The 13,017-nt window shown below is 42.0% G+C and overlaps 1 protein-coding gene across 8 annotated transcripts in view; it reads left to right on the forward strand.

The window, feature by feature from the left end:
* Positions 1-13,017, forward strand: part of PXK (PX domain containing serine/threonine kinase like) — an 85,531-nt gene continuing 72,514 nt past the window's right edge. For 5 of the 8 annotated variants that reach the window (XM_076009103.1, XM_012789357.3, XM_012789360.3 and 2 more), the window contains exon 1: positions 2-212. In XM_076009103.1, the coding sequence (XP_075865218.1) occupies positions 111-212 (102 nt within the window). In that variant the 5' untranslated portion in view covers positions 2-110. Of the gene's footprint in view, positions 213-13,017 lie in introns of all 8 variants that reach the window. The other 3 variants (XM_012789355.3, XM_012789356.3, XM_020280401.2) reach the window with 1 other exon arrangement.

The raw sequence follows: 13,017 nt of genomic DNA on the forward strand, positions 1-13,017 counted from the left end.
AGGACCCGCGGGCGGCGGCGGCGCTCGGGGCGTGTTGACAGCGGCGCGGGCGGCCGGCGGGAGTCTGCGCCTCTGGTTCCTGCCCGCGACCCGGCGGCCGGCGTCCCGGGATGGCCTTCATGGAGAAGCCGCCGGCCGGCAAGGTGCTGCTGGACGACACGGTGCCGCTGACGGCGGCCATCGAGGCGAGCCAGAGCCTGCAGTCCCACACGGTGCGCGGCGGCGGCGGGCCGGGCGGCGGCGGGCGGCCGGAGGGCTCTGGCGCGGCAGGGGTCTGGTGCGGCCCGGGCCGGCGCACGCCGAGCCTTCCGGAGGGCCCAGGTGCAGCCACAGCCGCGGGCCCGGAGCTGGGAGGTGTGGGTCCGGGCTCACCTGGGCGCGGAGGAGCCAAGAGACGCCGGGGCCTCGCACCACTTGTGCCCGCCGCCAGCCCTCTTTTCGGGCCGGAGTGTCCTCGCTGCGGCTGAAGGCCCGAGCGACTGCAGAGCCCGCCCGTTGGGACGGCAGAGTGGGTGCTGGGGTCCGCACCGTGCCCGCCCGCCTCCGGGCCGCGGCCCGCGGGGAGAGGTGACGAGGCCTCGGGGGTCCTGCGAGGCCGGTGTACGAATGTGCTCCTTCCCGTTTCTAGCCTGCTCCTCAGTGGGCAGTGGTGGCATTCATTTGAGCTTAAAATCCACTGGAGTAGCGTAAAGGAGTAATAGGTCCTCATAGTAAACGCAGATAGAGTCCATTTCTGTTACATACACTGCCTTTTATGGGGCTTTAAAACCATGGTTATTTTCATTTGCCTGTACCTTTTTTTGAAAGGCACACAACACATTATAATTTACAAGCAGTAAACCCAGGAACCTGCAAAAAACCCTGGAGCTGCCAGCCGGTGGGACTTTTTGGAGAAGTAATGAATGGAGAGAGAGATCCCTTAAATTGTAATGTTTTGTTGGGCCACCGAATCAGATTCAGGCTCAGAGGCTTGTTTACCATCACAGTGTGTTTGGGGTTCATGATCTGGAGGCCAAAGCCCCACAATAGCCTTCTGTTTCTCTTTTTGTTCAAGCCCTTCTGGTAACTTCAAAGAGACCTTTCATTCTGTTTTATTAAAGTGGGACTTTTTTTGAACCTCAGTTTCCTCTTCCACGAGCTGCGCTTTGTAGTGCTTGGATTGTTCAAAGTATTCACTTCCAGTTAAGAAAATTATTATCTTTGTAAAAAATGCAATTTATTTCACTGTGTGTGTCTTTAATACTATTCTATAGACATGAGAGTAGGCACATATAGGACACAGTTTATTAAACTTGCTATAATTTGTGCCTAAGGGAGTATGAGTTAAGGGTTGAAATTTAGGATAGGGAGTCAAGAGTAATTCTGCTATTAGATTTTTAAATTATTATGGGTATATAATGGTATATAATCTTTATGGGTACATGTGATGTTTTGATACAGGCATATAATGTGAATTAATCAAATCAGGATAATTGGGGTATCCATCACCTCAGGCATTTATCATTTCTTTGTGTTAGGAGCATTCCAATTTCCACTCTTTTAGTTATTTTAAAGTATACCCGTCAGATATTGACAACGCAGCAAAAAAAAAAAAAAAAAAAAAAAAAAATAAAGTATACCCTAACTTTGCTATTAGATTTTTGACTTGATTATTGGCAAGTAATTCTTATAACCTTTTAGGGAACAGAGTTGAGTCTATTAGGTTTATTTTGTATTGAAAGTAAAGAGATAGATGGTTATAAATGCTCACAGACCACTTCCTCCAGGAAGCATTCCATGATTTCCACTGCCCCAGGCCATGTGCCTACCCTACATGAATCTTTTTTATTATCTCCCCACCTTAATCTTGATCGGTTTGTTGTGTAATTACTTTATATTTTCTCTCCACTAGGCTGTGAGAGGAGGGACACTTCTTGCTCACTTTTGGGTTCCAGTCCCTGGCATTTGATAGGCTTTCATATGCATCTATTGAGTGAATAAATAGACTGCAATCTTACCATGTCTCCTTTTCTGTTTCTATAAAATAGTAATTGTGAAAATTGGAACAATAACTTTGAGGTCAGTGCTTGAGCTAGATGTGAAAGATGTAAGAGGATTCCATTTTTATTGCAGAACATTTTTTTAAAACAAAATAGTTTAGGATAGAAAAATGGCAGTTCTTATGATGACTGAACACAAAGACAATGACTCACAGGAGACCCATAGAGGCAGATGTGGTGGAGTGAAAAAAAAAAAAAGTAACATTGTCTTACATAATTTTTAACTATTCTATGTTCCTGTCATTTTAGCTGTAGAATTTGAGGCTGAGAAATGTTACATCAACCCTGGACTTTATTGAGAAAAATCATATGCTGATGTAAACTTTTTGGACTATTAGTGTCTTATGAGTAAATCTTTTTAAAACAGGAACTGTTGGAAATTATTTTGGAAAGAAGTAGTTGTTAAGAGTGGCATGTGAAAGAGAAAGGCATTGTTTTCTATTGGAAAGATTGAGATGGCTTTCCAGCTTGTTAGCTGAAGGAAGATGGTGTCCAAAAAGTCAGAGATCTACCCTCCCTTTGAAATGCCATGTCTCTAGGAAGTTGTTCCTTGGCTGTACACAGGGTGGGAGACATCTTTGGATTAGTAGACACAAGGCCTTGATACAGGCAGATACTTGTTAGTCATGTGACATTGGCTGGGCAAGTCACTTAAACCTTTTTGATGTTTAGTTTTGTCGTCTGTAAATGTGAGTAATAAATGCCTGTCCTGTCTCCCAAGGTTGTTGCAAAGATCAAATGAACTAATCTTTATGAACTATTTGTAAAGTACATTCCTTCGTTATTCCATCTCTTCACTCTCTGACATTTGTGAAAGGGTTAAACACATTAAGTATATCATTGCAAATAAGCTCATTTCTGTTCATAGTTCCTTTCATTTATCAAGGTTGTTTAGCCTTGGGAAACAGAATTTAGAGCAGAAAACGATTTAAGTTTTATGAACTTGGTAGGGAAAAATTCTGTGGATTGGAAACCACAGATGCCAGAAGGATGAAGGAAACACAAGGTCACCACCAGAAAGACATATTGGGATGAGGCACTTACTGCTGTGTTGGTAGTTGACTCAGTGCCTAGCTGTGGTTTGAATGATTTTGTTTTCATTTTTATTGAGCACAATGAGTTTAGCTTTAGGAGATAGACTAGGCCTCTGCTGTAAGGATATGAAGCTTCCATAAAACCAGAAAGGCTGGTATTTAGGGAGAGGATATTTTCAGGTTGGGGGTCAGAGGAAGGGGGAATTTTCCAAACAAAAGGAATTCTGGTAAGAAGTCACACAGGTGAATTGTGAGAAAATTTGGGAGGACTAAGAGAAGACCAGGGAATGTAAGTTCTTGGCTCCATGAAGTGTAAACTTTTAAAAGTCACTAGACTAAGAAAAAAAATGCTTACCTAGCTGAAATAGAAACCAGAGGAAACTGACAGTTTTGGAATGGGTTGTTATCAAATATTTTTGCTGGTTAGTATGCTGTTTGTGATAGTTTTTTTTTTTTTCCCTGTAGAGACAGGGTCTCATTATGTTGCCCAGGCTGGTCTCAAACTCGTGGCCTCAAGAAATCCTCCTGTCTTGGCCTCCCAAAGTCTGATATTACAGGTGTGAGCCACTGTGTCCTGCCTTGTGATAGCTTTTCATCTCAGTTTTCTCTTTTTAAAATAATCTTCTATGGGGGTTATCTGGATCAGGCATCATTTATCCTCCATTTGGTGCATTTTGTTCTTAAGAAACAACAGATAATTTTAGTGATAGTTGAGGCATAACAGAATATTTTAAAACTCTGTGGAAAAGAATATTACCTTTAAAATCTTTACTGAAAATGAATCTCCTCTTGAACTTTTGATTTTTGGAAACTGCATTCCTGCATAGTTTATTTATTCAACTATGCTCATTAATTCCACAAAAACATACATGTGCCTACCATGTTCCAGGCACATGCTGGAGACGGAGCGATGAACTTGAAGGCTCCTGCCTTTACAGAGCTTTTGCTCTGTCAGATTCTGAGGTCTTCTGCTTTCCAAGGTGTGTACAAATCAACCAGGATCTTTACCTGTCACAACACAGATAGTTTCAGTGGCTTAGTTTATTGAGCTTCAGCTTCTTAATCAGTGACCTTTTTTTATAGAGTTTTAAACTGTAGTTATATATATCACCAGAATACTTATTGAAATGTGATGCCAAATTAGGAGACATCATTGACTTCAGATCCTAAAATTTTAAGGGTGATTCTGTACTCAATGTCAGAATCCATCTGGACTTCCTTTTGGAATGCTATTTGGAAGTTTCTTTAGAATTCCAAGCTATATTATTACTTTAATAAATTCTTTGAAGATGTTTGCATAGACAAATGCAGACTGTACTAAAGTTAGCTTGCAGCACTTCCACACACTATAATAAGATAATAATATTTTCTGGGACTCTAATCACTCGTTTTCTAGGTGGTTATGTATTTTTCCCCACTTGTCCTGAAAACCTGAGGTGAATGCAGTCAGAAAACCCTGAGATGGAAGCCTTTAGAGACTGGTAATTTGTTCATTTGGAGATTGTAAGTAGTATCTTCCTGATGAAGAAGCTGATTTTTTGCAGCCTAATTTAGGGGCTGTTGATACACAGTCCTCATATATCACCTCTTGTGAGGATTATCCCATGAGAAAGGTTTCTTCTAATAGGAATAAAAATCCAAGTACTTGGCTGTAATTACTAGGAGGAAATGTAAGATTCTGGGGCTGAAGTTTTATTTTATATGAAAAGAGAGACAAGATAGTTACCTGCTTTGCTTCCCTTGGGAATAGCAGAAATAGCCAACCATGTATACATAGCTTCCATGTGGACTGTCATCTTGACATTGTTCAAAATATAGATTGCTGATTGAGGGTTTAAATGGGTTCATTCAGAGCAAGTAAAATAAACCTTCTGTTCTTCACTGCAGGGCAGGCAGTGGTTCCTTTACAAGCTGCTAGAGGTTTGGGGGCAGCTTCATAAGAAATGAAGCTCCTTTATGTTCCAACTTTTGGCATCCTGAGAAAATGGGAGCTGGACCTCAACATTGTTTTAGAACTCATAAGTGTTTAGATGTTTGAGGGTGTAGGGGGGTAATAATAGACTTTTTCTATTGTTTTTTTCCCTTAAGCTGGAAGTCATTCCTTTTTTTTTTTTTTTTTTTTTTTTTGAGACAGAGTCTTGCTCTGTTGCCTGGCTAGAGTGCCGTGACATCAGCCTAACTCACAGCAACCTCAAACTCCTGGGCTCAAGCGATCCCCCTGCCTCAGCCTCCTGAGTAGCTGGGACTACAGGCATGTGCCGCACCCAGCTAGTTTATTTCTGTTTTTAGTAGAGATGGGGTCTCCCTCTTGCTCTAGCTGGAGTTTTCCTGAGCTCAAACAAGGATCCTCCTGCCTCCTAGAGTGCTAGGATTACAGGTGTGAGCTACCACGCCTGGCCCTGGAAGGCATTCCTATCAGTGACTTACTTTGCAGACACCAAGCACATAGTGAGGGAAGTTAAGGTGTGACTCTTCAGAGGAGATGACAGTGGCCCTTCATTTGTAGTTTGAAACTTTTGGCTAAGGACTAAGGGACTAGTGCTTTATATTGAGTATATACTTCAACCTCAGGAGGGGAAGAGTTTCTATAGTTTGACCATTTAGTCACCAGCTGACCTTGCCAACAACTAAATTTATGGTAAGTGGCCATTTTTAGCTAAGGATTAAGATGTTAGGTGTTCCTTCTTGTGTACTAAAAGAGTACACTTGAAAGCAAAAGGAAAATCCATTGTCGTTGTCTTCAAATAATCAAGTAGTCATTTTTTGGTGGCTAAGAGAGCACTCTCTATTTATTAACATAATTACTTGTTAGTTTGTGGAATCTGTTGCAGAGTAACAGGAATCTTCCTGGAAAGTGTTTTGTTTGTTTGTTTTGAGACAAGGTCTTGCTCTGTTGTTCAGGCTAGGATGCCTGGGTACAATGGCATCATCATAGCTCACTGTAACCTCAAATGCCTGAGCTCAAGTAATCCTCCTGCCTCACTCTTACAAGTAGTTGGGACTACAGGCATGTGCCACTACACTGGGCTTATTTTTCTATTTTTTGTAGAGATAGGATCTTGCTACGTAGCTCAGGCTGGTCTGGAACTCTTGGCTTCAAGTAGTCCTCCTGCCTTAGCGTCCCAAAGTGCTAGAAGCCACCATGCCCAGGCAGAAAGTTATTTTGGTTTGTTTTTTTTTTTTTTTGGTAACAGCTTTACATAATTCACATATCATACAATTTACCCATTTAAAGCATATAATTCAGTGGCTTTTAATATATTTTTTGGGTTGTATATCCATCATCATAATTAATCTTAGAACATTTTCATTACCCTAAAAAGAAGCACCCCTTAGATCATAGCTTAGGTCACCCCTTAGGTCACACCCCTTAGGTCACCCTGTTTTATTTTTTTTTTTTTTTTTTTTTTTTTTTTGGTTTCTGTATTTAACTTCTATGTCACCCTGTTTTATAATATTGCAGTATACTAAACTTAGAATATATTCTTTTTGTTTTAATCTACAAGGCTACTAAACTACCTAATAAGGTAAAGGAACGGGGGTGCCTGTCTTCTGGTTCCCCCCTTTTGTGGGGGTCCGGGCTGCACTAGCTCTTGGGCTTCCGGTTTCTGTTGGATATCGCAAATGGGCCCTCCCTTGTGACAGGTGACTTCTCTTGTGGGGGCATTCATTCTTCCAGTGCCCGAACCCCTTGCAGTTGGTGCACTGGTCTCTTGCCAGGGGTGCCCGTCCTCTGTTCCCCCCTTTCGTGGGGGTCCGGGCCACTTGGACGGGTCGGGTCTACCGAGGGCAGTGGCCATGAGGGCGGCCTTTTTCTTCATCCTCTGCTCTTTCTCCCTCTGAGTGGTCTGGTCCCAGTTGACGTATATCTTCTGGGCCACCTCCATTAACTGTGTGATGCTCATGCCTGCAAATCCTTCAAATTTTACTTTACCAAGAGTTTTACTCTTTACCAAGCTTCAAGAAACTGAATTATTCTATTGTTATTGGAACTGTTCCAGAATATATTTTAAGCACAAGTTCTTTAGTTCTTTGGGCCCAACTCCTTCAAGGATTTTATCAGAGGGACTGCTGCTCTCTCCATAAACGCTCTTCGTAACCTCTCAGGACCTCATTGACCTGAAGCCCATCCTAGGCTGTGGATCTTAGAGTAAGAATCACTGTTGGAAAAATCTTAAAACTGTAAGTTTGGAGAATTAGTTATTTTTGTTGGTGAAATATGTGCATCTAAAAAAGACACTACAATACCTTATATACTGTAAGAAAACCCCATATTTAGAACAATAGATGAACTATGTCCTGTTAGTGTGATAATAAATTACTCTAGATTGAGGCTTGCCTAATGCTTTTTAGGTATGTGTGCACAGATAACTTATTAGTGGCACAGGGGATGGGCAAAGGGCTCTGTGCTGAAAAGCACGGTGTTTGAGCACTCGACACAGTTCTGCCTGCTATCACAGCACCTATGTTTATAATATTTAAACAAAGCTGCCATGTTTCTTTGATGTGGCTCATCAGAAACAGGTAATTTCTCTTCATTAATTCAGTTGAAGCTTTTATCAGTGGTGGGGGGAGAATGGAGTGTTTAGATTGATTCTGTATCTAAAAATGTCTAAAAACCACCTGTAGTGGTGAAAAGGGAAAGCACTATTGTTCATTCAGGTGCTTCCTTTTGAGCCTGTCCTCACCCAGGTGATAAGTGATTTCTGGGCAGGGGCTCATTAGACCTTAGTCTTGCACATTTTTCTCTTTGCAGAAGCAGAGGGAAATGAAGCTGAAAGTGGCCTGTTCGCCCCAGTCCTCTAGTATCAGGCTATAGGTCTGGCCGGCACAACTGTACCTCTGGTCTACCAGAACACAGAAAATGGCTGGGTGCACACTGCCATGCTGGAGGGCACTCTGCCTGTCACCATGTGGATTATCACATTCACCAGCAGCCTGGCACTTGTTTATTCCACAGACTTCTTGAGCTCTGGCTTTTTGATGGACACTGTGGTTGGTTCTAGCAATGCAACAATGAGCAGTCCCTGCTCTAAAGGCTCTCAGGCTGTTGAGGGTGGAGAGGTGGGTATGTGTGTAGCAGCCACACCCCTGCCCCTTCCCACTCTGTACATGATAATGGACATGGGCATCTTGTTTTGCCTCTGTTGATGGCTTTCTCTTTGAGGTTTGTTTTGTATTTGTATTCTCAATCCAGCCTCTATTGTCTATGTATTGCTATTTTGATTCAGTTTCAAGCTAGCATCATCTCTGAATGTAGATAATAAGCATGCAACAAGTATTTGTTGAGTAAGTAAATTTGTTGAACAAATGCATTTATTTGAGGTCCAGCTCAAGAAGCCCTTCCTGTGTACTGTTACCTACTGTCATGCATGGCAAGCTGGATACTGGGGACTGCCTACCTCTCACCTGCCAAGCCAGATATAATTTTCCTTCCTCTGAAATTCCTGTAGAGTATATCTGTCCCAAGGGTATAAACATTTTACACACTTTTTGTTTCTTTTTTTTTTTTTCTCAAGGAGAAGGAAAGAGGAGTTTATTAATTTGCTGACAAATGAGGAGGTTGGCAGACTCCTGTCTCAATGTGCCAGTGCACGCCTATTGTTTCTTACTGCCTTGTTTTCTATTTATAACTCCCTCTCTCACATAAGTGGGAGTATATACAGTAAAACTGTATATAAATAAATAAAAAGTATTTATTTAAAAGTCTCACCATCAACTGTGACTACTTTGCTAATAAATGGAAAAAAGATCAGTGACATTCAAAGAGCAACTTCCCTCCCTTTTTTTTGTTTTTTTGCTGGAGTACCACGTTCTGACAGCCGTGCTCTGGGAAGTACAGCACAGAGTCTCCTTACCAGGCTGCCTGGCTGAAGAGCTGGCTGTGGGTGTTCAAAGATGGCAGAAGAGAAAAGTGGTCCTGGCCCATGAGCTCCCAGGGCCTGACCTGAAGGAGGCAGCCCCTAGCAAGTGCCCATTTCAGCTCTTCCCCTCCCAGTTCTTGTTCATCACTGGTGTGGTTCCAGTGTTGGTACACATACATTTGACCTCTGGAGCATTAACACAGACTTATGAAGAGTCTTCTGGGTGCCAGGCATGGTGCTGTGTATTATGATAAAAAGATGAATGAAGCAGGGAGCTTACATCCTGGCAAACACTAAGCCAAAGGTGAAGTAAGGTATTGAAAGGGCCCGTCTGCCTGGAAGGGTGAGGGCACATGGGAGTGGCCGATGAGGTCCATTCTGGGGCTTAGAGAACTAGGAGAGGTTAATAGAGAAGCCAACATTTCAGAGAAAACATTCTATTTTTTTTTTTTTTTTTTTGAGACAGAGTCTCGCTATGTTGCCCAGGCTAGAGTGAGTGCTGTGGCGTCAGCCCAGCTCACAGCAACCTCAAACTCCTGGGCTCAAGCAATCCTGCTGCCTCAGCCTCCCGAGTAGCTGGGACTACAGGCATGCGCCACCATGCCTGGCTAATTTTTTCTATATATATTAGTTGGCCAATTAATTTCTTTCTATTTATAGTAGAGACGGGGTCTCGCTCTTGCTCAAGCTGGTTTTGAACTCCTGACCTCGGTCAGTCGGCCCACCTCGGCCTCCCAGAGAGCTAGGATTACAGGCGTGAGCCACCACGCCCGGCCTGGAGAAAACATTCTAAATCAGCACTCCACAGCCTTATTTATTTATTTATTTATTTTTATAAGAGATGGGGTCTCGCTTTATTGCCCAGGCTGGAGTGCTGTGGGGCAATGATAGCTCACTGCAGGCTTATACTCTTGGGCTCAAGTGAGCCTCCTGCCTCAGCCTCCTGAGTAGCTGGGACTACATGTGTGTGCCATGCCCTGTTATCCCCTGCGTTTTTAACTTGCACACTCCTTTCATGATAATACTGAATGGTAAAAATTCTTTCTGGAAGTGATTTTAAATTTAAAAAAATGATTTAGAACAGTATATTATTAAAATTATGTTAATGTTCAAGATCTGAATTATACTGTTTTTAAAAAATATCAGAGATGGTAAGAAATTGTGATAAAATCAATATAACTTAAGGCACTGAGAAATAGCATCTTCAGACAATTTGCATACTTACTGCCTTTTTTGCTTTGTTTTGTTTTAGAGACAGGGTCTAGCTCTCTTGTCCAGGCTGGAGTACAGTGGTGCCATCGTAGCTCACGGCAGCCTTGAACTCCTGGGCTCAAGTGATCCTCTCACCTCAGTCTCCCAAGTAGCTGGAACTACAGGCGCATGCCACCAGACCCAGCTAATTATCTAAATTTTTTGTGGAGATAGGATCTTGTTATGTTGCTCAGGCTGGTCTTTAACTCTTGAGCTCAAGCAATCCTCTGGCCTCACTGCACCCTTGCATTTACCATTTTTATGATGATTCTCACTAATCATCATATGGTTCTCATATTTCTCACTAATATACATTTTGCCATTAGTGTTCCTCAAGACTGCATTTAGCCAGTGGTTCATTATGGATGTAAATGAAACCATATATGACTAAGAGCAGCATCAATTAAAATACTGTGTAATGGTCAAAATTTGATAAACCAACTGAATTATGAACACACTCATGATTTCCATGACCTCGCTTGTGATTCCTGCATGCACATTTGGAGGCTCCTAATCTATTCTGAGTTAAAGGGAGAAAATATTTAAATTATTATTTTATTGACAAGAGTTTTTAAAAAGTGGAAATAGAAACAGAAGCCTTATGGCCTTTAGCACATAAATCTTGAAACACCTTCTGGAGCCCCTAATTCATCCTATTCCAGACTGTTGCTAAATTACTATAAGGGTCTCAGTTTAAAAAACTAAAGAATGATTACCTGTGTTCTCTGAGGCCAAGTGTGCATTTGCAGACTTCAAGAGTTCATTGTTTACTTTTCCGTAATATCTGGGAGGAGGAAAAAAGAGTTCATTAGTTCATTCAGCAGATGATGCTGTGAGGATGGCCCGCGTTCCTGGCATGTTGTAGGTACTTGGGGTGCAGGTTTAAGCAAGGCAAACCTGGTCCCTGCTTTCCTTTGTTCATACATTCTTCCAAAGGGATTTAGTTTAGAAGATTCTGGTGTGAGGTAAAAGATGGAAAAGGGAGACCAGAGCCAACTGTGGGGCCTCTTTGATGCCAGGCTAAAGGATCTGAAAGCAGTGAGGGGACTTGAGCAGATGTGTGGCTCCTGAAAGTGGAGTTCTAGGAAATTAATTTGATGTCAGTGTGCAAGGTGAAGTGAGGAGGGTGAAGGAAAGGAAGAGGCGTCATGGGTGATAATGGAGCAGTGGCCAGAAAAGCCACATCTCAGTTCCACGGCAGGAGGGAGAGAAGGAAGGGAGGAACGTGGTAGAGGAGGGATCTGCCAGGTAGAGGCTGTCAGGGAAAGAGGCACCAGAAATGACTAGAGAAGTAGTGTCAGGTAAATGAGGAGTAGCTGTCTTCCCAGGACGATGGTGAGTTTAATTTGGTTTTAGACATTTTGATTAATACTGAAAAGGGAGTGTTACTTGTTGTAATAGCTGAGATTCTTTAAGCACTCACTGTGTGCCAAGCTAAGTGCTTTATGTTGATATAGATCATTAGATAATATATAAATAGATAATATAGATTAGTTAATATAGATAATATAGTTAGATAATATGTTAATTATATAATTCATTCTCTCTCAACTTTGTTGAAGTATAGTTTACATACAATAAAATTCACTAATTTTAGGTACACAATTTGATAAATTTTGGCAAATAAGTATACCTGTGTAACATTTTTATCACGCCAGGTGTTTTCTTGATGTCCCTTTGCAATCAGTACTCTCCCTCTGGCAACTACTGATCTGCTTTCTGTTACTATCATTTCATCTTTTTGAGAATGTCATTTATACGAAATAGGATGTGGTCTGGCATCTTTTTTGTCTGGCATCTTTCACTTAGTATAAAACTTTGAGATTCTTCTGTGATGTTGTATTTTTATTGCTGAGTAGTATTCGACTGTATGGATGTAACACAGTTTGTTATCCATTCACCGGCTGGTAGATATTTGGGTTGTTTCCAGGTTGGGGCTATTATGAATAGAGCTGTTATGAATATTTGGATAAAGTCTTTATGTAGACATATATTTTCATTTCTCCTGAGTAAATACCTAGGAATGGATTTGCTGGGTGACAGGCTAAGTGTTCTAGATTTTCATTTGACCCTCGTGACAATTCTGAATTGCATTTGTTATTATCCCCATTTTTTAGTTGAAGAAAATGCGGTGCAGGGAGGGTAAGTGCCGTGTCCTGGCCATAGGGCGGGGAGTGGCAGAATGAAGGTCTGCACAGCACCCGTGAGCTTTGAATGAAAGAGACGAGTTGGGAGCCATCCCTAAGCTGATCTGCTGTCAGGGCCCTCAGAGCGGTGAACCTGACTGATGGCTCCACTGAGCCTAGGCCTAGAACAAGACAAGCTAGAGGTCCGCTGGGACCCATGGAGCCAGGCAGTGATTTGGGTGACCATTTTCTCAGTTCTCCCATCCTGGCTGCAGAGGAGTGGAGTTAATTCATTACATACAGTGGAGGCCTTAGGGCAGCACAATCCAGTGGAAATATTATTTAAGCTACATACGTAATTTTACATTTTCTAGTAACCATGTTAAAAAAGTAAAAAGAAACAGGTGAAATAAATTTAAATAATATAGTCTACTTAACTCAATATCTATCCAAAATATTATAATTTCAACATATAATCAATATAAGAACTATTAATATATTTTACATTCCTTTTGACATGCAAAGTTTTTGAAATCTGGTATGTATTTTACAATTACAACACATCTCAATTTGAGAGCTTGTTTGGAAGTTCTAGCAGGGGAGCGCAGCTACTCGTATACCCTTGACGGAAGAACGGTCCTCCTCTACGCAGGAGGCCGTCCTCTTCAACCAAGCTCACAGTTTGGGGAGGACATGCATGCAG

This window comes from Microcebus murinus, chromosome 1 (assembly GCF_040939455.1).
Source record: "Microcebus murinus isolate Inina chromosome 1, M.murinus_Inina_mat1.0, whole genome shotgun sequence".
Classification (NCBI taxonomy): Eukaryota; Metazoa; Chordata; class Mammalia; order Primates; family Cheirogaleidae; genus Microcebus; species Microcebus murinus.